The sequence below is a fragment of the Dromaius novaehollandiae genome, chromosome 9 (genome assembly GCF_036370855.1).
Source record: "Dromaius novaehollandiae isolate bDroNov1 chromosome 9, bDroNov1.hap1, whole genome shotgun sequence".
Lineage (NCBI taxonomy): Eukaryota > Metazoa > Chordata > Aves > Casuariiformes > Dromaiidae > Dromaius > Dromaius novaehollandiae.
This window is the reverse complement of record NC_088106.1, coordinates 3,783,779-3,801,087: the sequence shown is the minus strand read 5'-3', so window position 1 is coordinate 3,801,087 and position 17,309 is coordinate 3,783,779. Positions and strand designations below refer to the sequence as shown.

General features: G+C 37.7%; 2 protein-coding genes across 4 annotated transcripts in view; one reads left to right on the top strand and one right to left on the bottom strand.

Annotated features, from left to right (window-relative positions):
- The window catches only part of OTOL1 (otolin 1), a 60,258-nt gene extending 55,177 nt beyond the window's left edge, over nt 1-5,081 (bottom strand). For all 3 annotated transcript variants that reach the window (XM_064516575.1, XM_026105759.2, XM_064516576.1), the window contains exon 1: nt 4,723-5,081. The gene's annotated coding sequence lies outside the window, so the exon portion shown is untranslated. The remainder of the gene's footprint in view (nt 1-4,722) is intronic.
- Nucleotides 5,082-5,090: 9 nt separating this feature from the next.
- NMD3 (NMD3 ribosome export adaptor) lies at nt 5,091-16,313 on the top strand. Its single transcript, XM_026105753.2, has 15 exons — nt 5,091-5,223; nt 5,593-5,727; nt 6,412-6,508; nt 8,279-8,359; nt 8,729-8,857; nt 9,435-9,525; nt 9,707-9,785; nt 10,104-10,200; nt 10,508-10,625; nt 11,322-11,467; nt 12,139-12,251; nt 13,217-13,289; nt 13,901-14,007; nt 14,950-15,020; nt 15,428-16,313. The coding sequence occupies exons 1-15, from the start codon at nt 5,180-5,182 to the stop codon at nt 15,559-15,561; spliced, it is 1,515 nt and encodes a 504-aa protein (XP_025961538.1). The 5' UTR covers nt 5,091-5,179; the 3' UTR covers nt 15,562-16,313.
- Nucleotides 16,314-17,309: the final 996 nt, after the last annotated feature.

Below are 17,309 nucleotides of genomic sequence, written 5' to 3'. Positions count from 1 at the left end.
AAATCTTTCAGTGCACATCAGATTGCCAAATATTGCTGATTTAATATCTGATTGCACAGATAGTAAGTTCTAAAACAATACCTACTACTTTTAAGTTCTTAGGGAATTTTATGATCTGCTTTTTATCTTCGTTGTTGTATACAAAGATGTAAAATCTTTCAGAGCTGGTACTAATGATATGACAATTTGTCAGTTTAAAATATTACAGTAATTTTACTTGACTAGGTGGTAGCCACAGAGCAACAAAGCTTGCAGAGGCAATGTGAAGAACCTTAGTAATTACAAAGAGCATAGTTCTGATTTTAACTGACAGTAGGTGGTGTTTCTGCACTGACTTTAGGCAGAGTTTAGTACATTAGTACTGAAATAAGGTTCAGAAAACTGCAGTGGAAAATAAATCTGTAACAGAAACATTTAGAGTATTACAGGGATCAAATTCTCCTTAGGGTGACTTCACAAAAGATGTGGCTCCCATAAATGGGCAGGCTTTGTCCTACCCCTCTTGCAACATGAAACTAGCCAAGAGAATGCCTGTAATTTACAAGAAATGTATTATTTCATGGATAAAAAGGATCAAAGATTGAGCGACTCATCAGGGTTGAAAGTAAAAACTATACAATAGCCACTGTATGGCAGGGGTTTTGAAGAGTATAGAAACTGAACTTCAGTACAGGGAAACACTTCCATTCTTTTTGGGGGGAGGGCGGGGGGCTTTTTTCTGTCTACATAAAATGGCCTGTAGTAAGTCTCCCAAGAGGTCTGCAAAGAAGCTTAATTTCAAAGGAGCAAAAGTGAGTAAGTCAGTACATCAAAGAAAAATCTGCCCAAGTAGAAAAAAAACAAGTCAGATAGCTTGACAGCCTGTGATTTTCAGTCCCAAAGGCAACTCCAAAACAGCAAACACAATGCTTCCCTTCCATCAGCATAATATACTGTACTAAATAAACCACGTGTTGTGTGTTGATGCAATTCTGCTCTACTTTTCTCCATTGTAACTAAATACACAAAAAACAGGTGCTGACCTGGAAACATACCTTAATATCATGACAATTCAGTAAGGAGCTGTTTTTCAAAAGGAATGGTTGACTATTGTACAGCATGAATGGAATCCAACCCAAACAGTTGTACCCACTCCTTCTAAACTGAAGTATAACTCATAATTAATGAATTATGACAGCACAGTCGACAGCAATCTCACTGTAAGTTTTTGTTAGTTTTGTGGGTAAGCTGCATTAGCAACGGATCCAGGAAGAAAGGTATTCATTGTTCTACTGTTCTCCCCTGGGGAAGTTCAAAGCCTGTTTCTGAAGGGGAAGGAACGGTTCTTAACAGGAGAAATTTGACACTGTTAAACCTGCCAGGCTTGAATATTTGGTATTTAAGCTTTAAGTTCTACTTCAAAAATATAGATATATATTGCTTAGATTCACAGAACCATGCAGGCTGGAAGGGACATCAGGAGGTCTCCAGTCCAACCCCTGCTCAAAGCAGGGTCGAATGTGAGGTCAGCCCTGGTTGCTCAGGGCTTTATCCAGCCTAATCTTGAAAACCTCCAAGGATGCAGACCACACAGCTCTCTGAGCAACCCGCTTTAGTGCTTAATTGTCTTCATGATGAAAAAGTTTTTCCTTATAACCAGCCTGAACCTTCCTTTTTTCAATCTACGCCCATCCCCGCTTGTCCTTGCGCGACGCACCACTATGATGAGCCTGGTTCTGCCTCCTCGATGACCTCCTCATCAGTATGGGCGGCTGCAGCCAACTTCCCTCAAAGCTGTCTCTTCCCCAGGCTGAACCAGGCCCCATGGCCTCAGCCTGCCCTCACAGCAAGTGCTCCAGCCCTGACCACCATCGTGGCCATCTCCTGAACTCACTCCAGTTTATTAACATCTTTTCTGCACTGGGGGGACAAGCATCAGTCTGGAAAATGAACTCGTAAGGAGTTAAAAATGCTTCATTTCTGTAAAGTGTAATTTTAAATAAAATTTCTCAAAATCCAACACAACTTTAGTAGGAACCAGCCATCATAAAGAAGAGAGTAGATTACTGACGTCAATTAAAATAATGTGCTATTATACTACTACGGTAGCTTCATCCTCCCTTAAGAATTTCCTAACTGGCAGCCTGCTCTGTGAGTAGTTTCACGTTAAGTCTTAACAGTAAGTTAGTGGCATGTGACGATCATTGTAGTTTAATCCAATACTTCTTAAGTTAGTGACAAGACGAGTACCCTTACTCATTCATGCTTGATAATGACTTCAAATCAAAATTGAACTCCCAGGTGTAATAGTTGTTAGTTTTTTCACTTACAAACATCTGCAGCATCAGATAAACTATTAACCCCATGTCAGAAAGAGTCATAAAAATTTTAATTCATGTTTTCAGAAAAATCTCATGGTCCAGATTTAGGAAGACCAAACAAAGGAAGCTGTTAAGGTACTTTGTTTCTAGCCTTTTCATTTGTAAAGATACAAAGTGATGAGAAATTGCAGGTGGACACAAAAAGTGGCTATTTAATTCTGAAACTGCAAGATAACGTTCTTTTCAAAATCAGTATTGAAAGTAGTATGAACCTAATGCTAAACATCCCTATTTTTATTCTTTCCACCAAAGTTGGAACTTCCATTTAGAATGCACTTAAAGAAGTATTTGGAGAAGTTGAGCTACATATGATAAATAGACAAGAACTACTGGTTCAAAGTAGTATATCTTGAAGATAAAATAACAGCAATTTTAAAGAATTAATTGCTGTTGAAAAGGGCCACTCCCTTGTGTATTGCTGACAGCATCAGTTCATACCACTGTAGCTAGATTTGAGGATGTACAATATCTGCCAGCTCAATCCCTGTGTTAATTAATTAATGTAGCACATGAAAAAATAAACATAATGACTGAAGGAGCAATAAAAAGAGAAGCTGCTGTTGTACACTACTGCCATCATCTGCTGGGAACATTAAACATGTAGTTTGATTCAAACATCAGACAGCACAGATTTACTCCATAGGTACAGCTAAGAAAGGATGGACCGGCTCCCATGATTCGACCATCAGTTTAACAGGGTTTGGTTTACTTTTCAAACCTTAACTTTTGGAGATTTTTCATTTTGAATTTTAAAGAGTCAAAAAAATTGTAAAAATGCTTTTCATAATCTCCTGGCATCTGCAGCAAATTTGTCTATATTAAAGAGTAGAAAAGATACAAAAAAAAAAGTTTAAACACATGCTGAAATCAAGCTGAAACACCAGTGGAAAAAAATTATATAGAATGCAAAATGAGGAGTAGATGAAGAATAGTTTTTCAGATTTTTTTAATTTGTAAACACATTTCCTTTAGGAAAGATAAAAATGTAACAGTGACATAAAACAGCACAAGAAAAAAGGAGAAAAGAAAATGATGGCTCACTAGTTTAACCAGGAGAATCCACAAGGTTATTTTTGCACCATTCCTGAAGGCAGAACTTTCCATTCTAAGTAGAGAAAAACAATATTCTACTTAAAAAAAAAGTTCCCTTAATTAAAATATTCTTTCCAAGTGACCTACATATGCCAGTAAGTATAAAATGCACTTATGCGAAAAACAGGGAGTAGCAGATATCTATTTTTCATTTTTTCAGTTGAGTGCATGAAAGCATTTCAAAATGGCACATTAAAGCAGAACGGACTCCAGAGAGTTCCTTTGTGTCCCAAACAAGTAATTGAGACATATGGGAAAATCCCTAATTGGGAAGGTAACTGCCTCAAGATCAACTAAAGGCTTTCCCACAAAACCATGCCAACATATCACTCTTTGTTTTAACATTAAAGGAAAATTAAGTATGCATCCTGAGAAGAAAATACATCCTCAATGAAAAGCAAATCAAAGAGACTCATTTCACAGTTCATTCAGAAATAAAGTTTTCTAAACTAAAATTTTCAAACACACTTGTTATCCAGGGAGGATTTGGATCCTCCCTTTCTAATCCAAGAAAAAATTCTTCAGATAAAACACAATGAATTTTTTAAGCATGTCCCAAAACAGGTATAGCAACATTACAGAAATACAGTGCTTCAAAAAATGTTATTTCCTCAATAATCCATTTCAATTTGATGTTTTTATTTTAAATATACAAAAATATTCCATGCATCTGTACTAGCATCAAACTCCTGACATAGCATTAAGCTTAAAAGTGTAAAGTTTAAAACAAACCTCAGAAACATTATGGGGACTTAACTGCTATTCTACACAGTAAATAATTTCACAAAAACACGAAGCCTGACACAAAGAAACCCCACTTATCCAAACCCACACAGCAGTTCCATTCCATGCCAGAAAGAAGTCCAAAGCTCAGCTATGCAGACATGATTTCTTACTTTTTAGATAATCTGTGCAAGTAATAGTTCTGGTGCACTACTGTCCTCCCCTTTAATTTTGGACAAGCAAAAATGTATCTTTTGTAAATCCAATCATATTCTAATCAGCCATCAGCAATTTTCTTACAAAATATAACCCAGGTATTTCTAATCTGCTCTGACAGGAATCAGGATAAACCCCTGCTGCTTTCAAAGGGGATCGGTTTGGCCTTTTAGTAGAGTTGGTGCCTAAGCATGCCAAGGGCAGCAGCTGCAGCAGTTCTTGTTTGCCTGTTATTTTGTTTCCAAATTTGGGTCAGAAAGAAAAATCACTCAGAAACATCAGAAGTCTTAAACTACTATGCAAATATTATCCAACAAAATATGGCAGAAACCTGGTATTTTCTTTAAACTCTCTATCCAGAACACAGGTATCGCTGCTTCGTCCCCTCCGCTTTTAAGTATTTCTCTGATTCTCGCCGGCTGTAACAGCCGTAACGGCCGCGACGCTCCCGCGCGCCAATGCGCCAACGGCTATAACGGCCGTAACGGCCGCGCCCGCCACGCGCCGCGAAGCCCCCGCGCGCCAACGGCTGTAACGGCTGTAACGGCCGCGCCCGCCGCGCGCCGCGACGCCCCCCGCGCCAGTAGCGCCAACGGCCGCGCCCGCCGCGAGGCCCCCGCGCGCCAGTGGCGCCAACGACTGTAACAGCCGCGCCCGCCGCTCCTACAGCCCATTTCGGGCCCCGCCCTCAGAGGCGGGGGCGGAGCCGCCATCGCGGCCTCTCGCGAGATTACCGCCCCCAGCCCCTTCCTCTCACGCCCGGAAGCCGCTCGCCCTGAGGCGCCGCCATGGAGTACATGACGGGGCCGGCGGCCCCCAGCCAGGGCAACATGTGAGTGGCGGGCGCGGCGGCGGGGCCGGGGCCGGGGCGCGCGGGGGAGGGAGGTGTCGCGCCGCGCCGCTTCGAGCGCCGGGGAGGGCCAGGAGCTCGGGCCGCGGCTGCCGGCGGGGCCGCGCGGGTGTGCCACGCTTCTCCCGGGGCCCTCTCCGGACGCTGTACGGCGTGAAAAGTAACTGCAGTTAAAAACCCTACGTGTCCCTTCGGTTAACAGCGGCCTTTCTTCTGGCTGTCTCCTCTGAGGCGGTTTTATTTGTTTTTGTGGGGGGTCCGGATTTCATTTATTTATTATTTTATCTTTTAAAGTTTTTTTGATTTTTTTTATTTCTATCTTTTAACTGACTCTTGCTTCGTGTGTTCAAGCCTCTGCTGCCAGTGCGGCGTGCCCATCCCACCGAACCCAGCCAACATGTGCGTGGCGTGCCTGCGCTGCCAGGTGGACATCACGGAGGGCATCCCCAAGCAGGTCACCGTGCACTTCTGCAAGCAGTGCGAGAGGTGGGCACCCTGGTGCTGCGCGGTTCCCCATGGGCTGGAGGGTCATGGTGACCCCACCGCCTCTGAGGGGAGAGCTGACTATCTCAATAAACAGTGGCACCTTGGTTTGGTCGCTGTGACTTGAATGTAGGACATGCTCCTTAAGGTTACCAGACTCTCTCAGTTGTATGTGTTTTCATTAAAACTTCTACAACTTAGAGATGATCTTGTAGTCTATTGCAATGATTTGGAGATGCTGTTATAGCTGTAGGTTTAGTTTGGTTATGCAAAACACATCCATGGTTCTCTTCAATATGTTATTTAAGGTTTCAGTGAGTTTAATAGTATGCGGATAGTATTTAGGCAGTTATAGCGTAGCATGGGTTTGTTGGGTTTTTTTCACTATTCCAAGGCTTTCATATATTTCTTTTCTTGTGAAAGTAGGTAGGTGTTGGTATGATGGCTTAGAAGATTAAAATAGTGAGTTTATGGGCTCTGAAAGAGAAAAGTGAGCAAATTGATGAGAATGACAGTAAAAGTTTGAGTGCTTTTCGAATGCATAAATCTTAATATTTTAGGGAGGAGAAAGTTACAGCTACATAGTTGGTATTAAAGCTAAATGTTTGGGAAATAAGCACATGTCTTTTGAATGTTTTCATTTGTTGAAGCCACTTCTTATTTTCTAAAATATTTTCTTTATCGTAGGTATCTTCAGCCTCCAGGAACCTGGATTCAGTGTACCTTAGAATCAAGAGAGCTTCTTGCTTTGTGTCTAAAAAAACTCAAAGCTTCACTTAGCAGGGTTAGTAACTGAATTCTATTAGTATTTCATAAAGTGTCTATTACTAGCCCATAAAGTGAAATCTGACTGACGTGTACAGGTAGCAGTTTGTTTTTATATAGAGCTTATCAACCCATTTATGCTGAGCATAGAGAATGGCCAACTGATCTCATGTAAGTCAGTACAAAGATTTTGGAGGACTTGATTAAGGATAGGCTATAATAGAGAACTTCCAAACAAGCTGAGGCTACTGCAGTCCAATTCTGTGACTTTAACGCATGCAGTATACTACATAATTGTTATCATCTATATGGGAGTTGAGTGTAATCAATAGAAGAAAGCTCAGGCATTTTTAGTACAAGTTAATTTTGCAATTTTCTTTTTACAGATTTTCAAAATTGTTTATCCAATGATTGTTTATGTTTGCTTACTGTGTTACGAAAAAGATTTGCAGAGGTCTGTATACAGATTAAATTGAAAGTTATGTATTAGGTTGGATAAAGTATCTCTTAGGTTAAGAATATTACCAGAGGAGAAAATCTGAGCTAGTGTATTAGGCAGAAAAGGCTGTTTTGTTATGGCACTCATCAAGATTTGAATTGGCTTGCCTTATTGAGCTTCTCTGTATTAGGCCAGTACTTACGTATGCATATCTTTAGCTGCAATAAATTTGTGTATGGATCAAGAGTGTACTTTTGGGACAAATCTCGTAATTGTTCTGATCACTGCGCTTTGGTTCTCATCACAAAGAAGTCTTAAAAAGCATGAACAGAATTTCTTTTGGACGAAAGTAAAGTGAGAGGTGTGTTCCAGAAGCACACCTCATGCACTCCAGCTGCCAGCAGGGATTCAGTTCATGATCAGACTAGCCTGAAGTTACTGACAACACCCTCATCTCCACCTAAATCCTGAAATGGATCTAGAAAGGATTTCAGGTCTTCTGTACCAGCTCTTTCTGCATATCTGCCACTATTGGTCTGTGGTGTTTGCTAATGTAGATGTAGCCTGAGAGACTAAAGTCTTCTTGGAGTGCAGACATGAGAACTAAATACATGTTCTAAGCATCTTCACAGTAAAATGCACAAAATAGTTTCTGTATTCCTAAATTTCTTTTTATGATGGTAATTTTTAGTACATCCTTGTTTCCTGTACCCTTATCAGAAGTCCACTGTGACTTGTATGAGTTGCTGTATCCCCTTTTTTACATTTTTTGTATCCTGTTTCTAAAATAGGAGCAAAAATGTTTAAGTGCAGCTAGTGAATTGCTCTAAAGCGTGTTTTTAAATATATTTCTGAATTCTGTACATTTTTCATGTTAAATTTTGCTTGGAAATTAATCTTTCTCTAACAGTGTTTTCCTCCCAAAGTAAGATTCTTCTGTTAAATTAAATGGATGTTTTATGCATTTGATATTGATGTTTGTTAACTGATATTGATCCACGATGTCATGCTTCAGGTTGCCAACCAAAATCAAACTAGTTCAAGGGTGATTCAATCAACTAGAAAGTAGACTACTGGTTAATTTTGTTGTTGTTGTAATTAACGTAAGTTAAGAAGTGCTGCTCTACAAGTTGCCTGTGTTTAAGTTAAGCATGATTACTATTAATTGGGTTTAGTAGACTGCTAAATTTCTCTCTGTTTTTGTTTTTTGAGGTTATTCACTTCCTCAGTTGAGGAAGAATGACGTATACCATAAATTTGTGTTTTCTTTGTGGTTAGATTTACATGTTTAACACGTTCTGTAGTAAAACTGCTGGCAGTGTCTGAGTTTTTGTGCATTTCTACTGACAGGTCCGGCTGATTGATGCAGGCTTTATTTGGACTGAACCACATTCTAAGAGACTTAAACTAAAACTGACTGTGCAGAAAGAGGTAACTGGATTATAGTATTCTGCATGTAGCTTTTAAAAAGCCTTTAGGGCAAATACATTTTTGTCATTGTTGTTTTTTAAGACAGATGGTTCTTGAAAGAATACTGATTTCATTATGCTCAAATTTTGCTATTAGAGCACTGTTCATCATGGTTTGAAGAAGGTTATCTGTTGTCCCAGTAAAACTGAGAAAATACTGCTAACGTTTGTGACATAAATGTGGCTGTCTGTCATATAATTCTAGTAGATGTATTAAAGTTAATAATGATACGGAAGTTGTTTCAGAATGCTGTGGTAAACTATGAAATATTCCTGTCTTGACATGACTAGAAAAAGAGAGAGGAAACATTTTGAACTTTTATTTTTGCAGGTGATAAATGGAGCAGTTCTTCAGCAAGTATTTGTGGTGGAGTATATGGTTCAGTCTCAAATGTGTGAAGACTGTCACAGAGTTGAAGCTAAGGATTTCTGGAAAGCTGTAGTTCAAGTCAGACAAAAGGTAGAGGGAAATTAATTTTCATTTGTTGGTGGTAACATAATGAGTCAGATCTTTGGATGTTTTTCTAATTTCATCAGAAGATGTATATATGATTACAGACTGCCACAGAAATAAGTCGCATTGTTTACAGTTTTTCCTTACTGGCGTTAGTTTAGAAAAGCTTTTTTTCGTTTGTTTCTTCCCCCCCCCCCCATCAACTAGTATCGTGAGCATATTCTTTTGAAATGATGGATGAGAGAAAAATCTTGTGTGCCTTTACTAAATATCCTTCTGGACATTAAGGCAGAGTTAGAACCAGTAGGACAGATTGTAAATGTTTAAATCTCCTTTAAGGAAATGAATATCTCTAGCAACCATATATATATAAAAATAAGAATTAGATGCTTTAAATAAATTGGGGGGTAAATGGAGTATATATCTGTGAAATCTTCTTGGTTACTTAGAAATGACTTGAGACTGTTCCTTTTCTGGATGATCTCTTCATATAAATGTTTGTTCTCCAGGTATACTGCATTTGCACTAGACAGTTCTTAAATAAGATAACTTTTTTGATGAATTTGTCTTGCTTTGGTTTTAGACACTGCACAAAAAGACTTTCTACTATTTGGAGCAGCTGATTTTAAAACACAGACTTCATCAAAATACACTTCGCATCAAAGAAATCCATGGTAAGTGAGTTGGCTTATTAATCCTTGAGCAGAACAATAGATTAGCCTGTTTCATATTGGAAGAACGCTTGCATCAGTAGCTATGCACAGACAGGTGGCAGATTGTTCTTTTCAAATGCACTACATAGCGTAAATGCAGTACTTCTGATAGGTATCTTCATGAAGCTTTCTTTTCTTTAAGATGGCTTGGATTTTTATTATTCTTCAAAGCAACATGCCCAGAAGATGGTAGACTTTCTTCAGTGTACGGTTCCAGCAAGGTATATCTTTTAAATTTTTTGCCTTGAATGCTCGAACACTTTTGGGAAATGTCTTTTATCCTTCACTTTTAAAGAATTATGTAAGTGGAAGTGTAAGTAACCTGTATTCTAGTTAAACAAAAACCCTTCCTACAGAAGTCCTGTGGGTTTTTTTCCATGTAGCCATTGTGAAAGCAATCCTGATGCATTTTCCCATTTCCTTAATGTATTCATAGTATGTAGCTATGTACCTTTGTTGCTGTACTTTGTGATGATTATCTTCTCTTTCAAATAATGTCTTTCTTACTGCTTGAAGGCTTTACTACTTATGTTTTATAGATCAAAATCATCTCAGCGTTTGATCTCGCATGATATTCATAGCAATGTCTACAATTACAAAAGCACTTTCTCCGTGGAAATCGTTCCAATATGCAAGGTAGCTTTTCTCTATTTCATGTTTAGGTTTTCAGTGACTAGAGTTTGTTTTTGGTAATGGTGTTTATCTTGAGACTGTTCCTTGTCTTTATCTAGTTTTTGAACTATGGAGGCCTGATTTAGTGTGTATTTGGGGAGGAGTGTGTGTGTGTGTGTGTGTCCCCATGAAGGGACAGTGCAGATAGCAGTTATCTTGATGAGGTTATTGGGGGATACTGGATGGAGTTTAAAAATCAGTTCAACTCCTGTAAAGACTTGATTACAAATTAGGGAAATATGAGTGTAAAATGTTTTCTGTTTGTATGCAGGACAATGTTGTTTGTCTGTCACCAAAACTGGCACAGAGTCTTGGAAACATGAGCCAGATCTGTGTGTGCATTAGAGTAACGAGTACCATCCACCTCATTGATCCTAGCACTCTGCAGAGTAAGTTATGAATTCTTTACTGCCCTACAGCTGCATATGACTTTCTGCTGGCACAGTTTTTTTCCTCTGTTTCCATGAAAATTCTTTTTTTTTTTTTTCTTATTTTAAAACCTTAATGTTGACAATGTATCTGTACACTCAGTGGCATAGGAATTTAATAGCAAGCTAAGACATAGTTCTTATACTTCCTTTCTTTAGTATCATAGGCAAAATCTTCAGGATCAGTATTAAGCTTATAGATGCTCTATTTCACTCTTGTTGCTCTGCTGAGCATTTAAATTTTTCAGGAATATTTCTGTAAAATTAGATGACATCTTTTTTTTTTTTTTTTTTTTTTTCTCTTGAGTTATGATTCTGGTCATTTGGGTAACAGAAGCACTGTGCTTGGATAGGAGTGCAGGCGAGCAATACCAGCAAAATATTTCTAATATACGTACATCCAGAAAAATGATTTTTATGAATAAAAGATATTTGTGCTTCAGACACATGATAGGTGATCCAGCTGTGTTTAGACAGATCACAAACAGCTATTGAAGCAAAACTTTGCAATAAAGATCTTGTCCTAGATGCTCGTTTTATGATAACAAACTTGAACAGAATCCATTTGGCAGTTGCTTAAATTTTGCCTAATACTTTTTTTTTTCTTAATATCTCTGAAATAAATTCTTACCGTTATGATTGTCTGTGCTTTTTCAGTTGCTGAAATTGATGGAAATACTTACTGGCGCCACCCTTTCAATAGCTTGTTTCATCCGAAACAATTAGAGGAGTTTATTGTTATGGATATCAACAGAGTTCAAGAAAAGAGAAAAGGTGCAGGTGCAGGGGCAAGATCAAACAAAGTAAGAGTTCCTTTGTATTTGATTTAATGTTTTCAGAGTTCTTTTTTTTTTTTTCCTTCCTTTTTTTTGGTCAGAAATTGTTTTGAATCATTCTATATTACAAAATCACGTATATGTTTTTCTTATCTGAAGTTTTCTATCTCTTCAAGCATTTTTGTTTTGAAATTGCATAGGCATTCTCTGACTTCCACTCGCAGAAATTCTTGTCCATTGTAGAGTTTAAACTCTACTTGTTACTGTCATTATTAATTATTATTTTGTATTAATTTTGTAACTCTTCAATTGTTAAATTGTTTCTGTTGACTTATAGAAGCATTTCTTTTAAATCAGAATTAAAGAATCAGTATGAAGCTTCCCCCCACCCCCAAGTCAAAAGCTGTGTGTGGTAGAAAGTTGCAACATAAAAACAATACCTGTCTATTTATAGCAACAGCCTTATTGGAATTCTTGTGAAAAGTAGTTTCCATGGGCATTTCCTTACTTTTGTAAAAGCCAAGCATTAGAGATGAGAAATGGGAAATGGTGAGCAATACATTGGATACTTGATGAGGAAATAAAAGCTTGATTACAAATGTAATTTAAAACAGTAATATAGCAGTATGAGTGTTTTAATAGCACAGCAAATTAAGCTGCATTTGATTACAAAAGTATTTTGTTTTTCATTCCTCAAGCACACGCTGGCAGAAGCCTGGGTACAGAAAACTTCGGAGTTGAATACAGATCATCAATATTTCTGCTGTACTCACTTGGGACACATTTTAAATCCTGGAGACCTTGTCCTGGGGTCTGTTCTTTCTTTTGGCTTTGATTTAAATGTGATTCTGTAGGAAATCGCATTTGAGTCTCGCAGTAGGTATTTTGGTGATGGTTACGCTGTGTTTACATGGAAAGCATGAAAGGTTTTTATATTCCGTTGTGGAAAAGAAGCTTTGAATGGTTTAAGAGAGGAAAGCTGGCATTTTTTCTAATCCAGAAAGCAAGGAAGTAGATACTGGCACCTGTTGACTTAACTCTACTACTTCAGTTTGTTAGGGAGCTGGAATGTTTATTTCCATTTAGTGTGAGCATCAAAGAGCTGACCTGGATTCTCTCCATTATCGAGAAAGTTGTGAGCTGTTCCGATTTCTAAACAAAAATTGGCAAAAGAATACAATCTTTTTCTCTTGGCTAGGAAGAGATGGTCCTAATACAAGAACTTTTAATACCAAAAGTCATCTTGAGAAAAGGGCTGTTAATAATAAGATAGTTAAAGCATTGAGTATGAAGTGCAGATCTGAATAACAGTTTAGACGCAAATAGACTGGAGGCATTTGTAAAATACCAGTCAGTATGAGAGTACGGTAAAGCATATGGCCTTGTTGCTTGATAGTATCATAAACAGCACTGAGAAATATGAAATGTTCATAAGGTAGATTAGCCTTTGGTACTGGTGGGCTTAAACATGAATGTTGTTGGAGCTGTTGTGAGCCCAACAGAATCTCAGTAGATACTCTTATGTGGAGTTGGGAGGCTGGTGTGTGGGACAAGCTACTGAACAGAATTTGAGAACAACTGTTTCTGCAAGTTATTCGTAGTTATGATGGCTGCTGTGGAATTTTCATTTTCTCTGTAACTCATTTGAAAATGTTCATCTTTCTTAGGAGTTATAATTTATAGTATGCTGCTTTTTAACATAAGCATTCAATACATCAAGTTCAGTTTTTTATGCTTACATAAAAGGGTAAGATAATGTACTTGTTTTCATTTTAGATTCGACTTGGCCAACTGTAACTTAAATGATGAGTTTGCAAATAAGATGAACCCACACCATATTCCTGATGTGGTGAGATCATTCTCTTTCTCTGTACAAAATTTTCACACATTACTCGGGGGTATTAAGGAATACAATGGTTTTATAATGAATACTTAACAATTCCCTAATGCCAAAGGAAAGGGACATTAATGTTGAAATTTGACTGGAATACTAATTTTGAGAATTATTTTCTCACTACCTAAGTTTTTTTTTTTTTTTTTTTTTTTTGTGGTGTTAAAATAACAGATTTACTTAAACTTGTCTTATTCTTTTTTCATTTAATTTACTACATCCTTTATGATGAAAACTGTGTATCACATCTCCAGCATGCATGTGTTTCCCCAGGACATAACCCAAGTAGATTGACACATTCTATATAAATTGTATATAAGAACTTAGTGCCAGACTGGCCATCCTGGAGTACTCAGGACAAAAGTACAGCTCTCTCATGCTGCTGTGTTGTGTTTAGTAGTAAAATTGTTGACTCTAACATTTATTCAGCTGATTTTACAGGTTTCCAAATCTAGGCTTGGATATTGTTTGGGATTTTGAGAGGCTGTTGTCAGGGTTGTTTTTTTTTTTTTTTTTTTTTTTAAGGTGTATGTGTAAATATTTTTGTTGTTGTTGTTTTTACACTGTAGGTACTAATAAAGAAGAGCTATGACCGTACCAAACGCCAGCGTCGTAGAAACTGGAAGCTGAAAGAGCTAGAAAGGGACAGAGAAGGCACAGATACGGATGACGAAAGGTTCAGTATCTACCATGCAGCTTTTCAGTCCCTTCTACTAAGATACTGTGCCAAGTCTAGAAATAACTTTTCGCAGTATCTGCTGAGGATAAACTCAGTGTAATACTTAAGTTGATTTACTGACTACTCACGGCATGCAAGGAAATGCTACTGGTTCTGTATGAGAGACTGTATGATGTTGGCTCTCGTAGGCTGATTTCAGTCTTCTCTGAAGAGCAGCATCTTTCTGCATGTTCTTCTCCCCAGTGCAGGAAGTGCTTGAAGCGTACGCACCTTATTTATACTTCCAAAGTATCTTATCTTGACTGCTACAGAGAGTGCTGAGGACAGTACTTTAAAAAATAAATGAATATTATATGAATATAATATATAAATATTATATAAATAACAAACTAAATCCTGAGTCTTAAACATGACCCTGCAGTTCTTTCAAGTTTATCGTTGGCAAATATAAAAACTATCTTGAAGATACTTTTTAAGAAAAGCCTAAGCCATGAGACAAATGAATAGTATCAGAAGCTTTTTGTCTTTTGTTTACAATTGGCATCAATTTGGCTAAAGGGACACTCTTGTGAAAACAAAAGAGGGATTTCCATGGATGGTACGTTCAGGGACAAAGCTGATACAGCAACAGCTGATTAATTCTAAATAATACTCAATTGAGTAGAAAAACTGAGACAATTAGAATTAAATGAGGACAGGCAATTCAAACAAAAATTCTTCAGAAACTAATAGGTGCTGATAATTAAAGAAGCTGAAAGAATTAATTGGAAAGTGTAGGAATGCAGTCTGAATGCATGTCTAAAGGTCTGCATTCTGCAGCCCTTTCGTGGGGCTTTGTGTTTTTTGATTTTTATGGGCATTGAGGTTTTCTAACAATTCTTTAAATAAATTTGCGTGAATCCAAAAAAAGTGATTAAATGCATTGAGCTTCTTTTACAGACAATACCAGGACTTCCTTGAAGATCTTGAAGAAGATGAAGCCATAAGGAAGAATGTCAACATTTATAGAAGTAAGGAGTTTTTAATCATTTAATTGCATGTAATTAGATCATGACTATTTGAGTGAAAATATTTTTACTGAAATTCAGTGTTTGGATTCTTCCAACTGCTAATGCTTAAAGAAATGCTGTAACTTAAAACTTTGAGATGTTCTCTGTTTCGCATACACAGAATGGATGTTGGTGGGTTGTTCTGTGTGTTTGTTTGCATTTAACATGCAAGATAGAATTCTGAGCCCCCCACCCCCAAATCAACAAGAACAGACAAACAACCCTGCTGGGTGAAGGATTTGATAAGCGATTCAGTATCCTTCGTGAAGACAAGCTTTATTCTTTGGAGTGGGGTTTGAGGAGGGAGTTGTTTGGGATTTCGGGGGGGGGTGTTTTGCTCAGTTTTTTTTCTTGTTGTTTTTTCTTAGATTCAGATGTTCCAGTGGAGAGTGACACAGATGATGATGGTCCTCCACGAATCAGTCTGGCTGAAATGCTAGAGGATCTCCATATTTCCCAGGATGCCACTGGTGGGGAGGGAGCAAGTATGATGACAGAATAAGAACAATCCATTAATATATACAATAAATATCCACTTGGAGAGGAAAAAAATACTCCAAATATCCAATACATAACTAAACATTTACAAACTGTAATTGTTAGACACTGAACTTGGAAAGTAATGTTATAGGTACCATTATACCCCTAAATCATGTTGCTGAATGGTTTTACGTAATCTTCCAGAGGATCAGCAATTGAAGTTAAATCTCTGGTGCAGGCATTGCAGTGCAAGTTCCACAAGTTCCTTACATCTCCCTGAAAGCTTTCTCACCTTAACTTCTGCAGTATAAGGACCAGCTGACTAACTGCTGGGCTGTAACTGAGAGTAATGATTGTCTTGTACTTAAGGTACCTAATAAGGAGGGATGCCCAGAGGGATAGATTTTATTCTAGTTTGCTAGATTGTAGGTAGTGTATCTTACCTACTCTTTATTGCTTTCATTTCTTCATCTGTGAGGCAGATTTTTCCTGTCTTAATCATTTTAGCACAATGGTTTGAAGTCTTATATGAAGATGCTAGATTATTCCCCATTATAATATTTTGGGGAAGCTCAAGCATGCATCTTCTGTTCCTTTGGTAAAGCAACTCCAAATGTACATGTCGTGTACACAAAAAACTTCCTGTAAGTTGATTGAAGGTGTGGCACCCTGAGTCAGAAAGATTGGAAACTTCTGTTCACTGTAATGAATGTTGTGTTGTGGATGATCTCTAATTAATGTAACAGATATGAGCTATTAAAAACTATAAAAATATTTTTTGTCCATCACTTAGTTAACTGTTAAAGTAAATTACTCTCTACTATAAACCCAAACAGGATGTAATTGGTATAGCTGGGCATTGCTTATTGATATCAATCAGTTTTTAGTTCACTTTACTGTACATAGGTGGTGGAACAGAAATATTACTAAGAGTTTATGTGAATATGCATTTCATTTAACCGAACAGAAACAGGGAAATGTACCATGCAGGAAGAGTAATTTTGCTGCTTCATTTTTAACTCTTCAGAAAACATGTTTCGAAATAACTGGCATATGTGAAAGAGGGAAATACTCATAATGTAAAATTGAGAAAATCAGTAAGAGATATGTAGGATTCAGTTACAGAGGTATTAGTGATTCCTCTATGTAGGCTCTATGTAATTCATAAAATGAGAACAATTAACTGAGTTTATCTGTCACTACTTGTATGTTTATAGAGTTAACTTTTTGAGAAATATATAGGGCTGAAAATTCACTGCACTATTTCTCTGTAGTATGTGCTGAGGAGGTGTCAGGAACACCTTTCGCAATCTGACAGTACTAGACAGCTTTTTAAGGTCTCAAAGAAAAATTAAACAATCAAGGCCTTGGCAGTGGGCTGGACGTTGCTAGGTGAGAGAAATTTTGCCTTAATCTTTACTTTAAATGTCAACTGTTGACTAAGCATTTCTGAACAGGTGTGACTTCACTGGATTCCAGCCTTATCTGTATTCTTGCTGTTTGAGCCCAGACAGTATCCATAAGAGGCAAATGAAGTTTTGATTATAAAAGATGGAGTTAGGTTCAGGGTGGTTTCTTGACTTCTTGTTGTTGTTATTATTGTTTTGTTTGGTTGGTTGTTTTGGTTGGTTGTTTCTGACTGTCTTGTAATCATCCATTTGTAAAGGGAACAAAGGGAAATTTGGAAGGCAATTTTGATGTAGCTGAGCTATAAGCCTTCTCTTGGAGTTAGTTGAGTTAGCAGCTCAGGCATTCCTTAGAAGTGCTGTT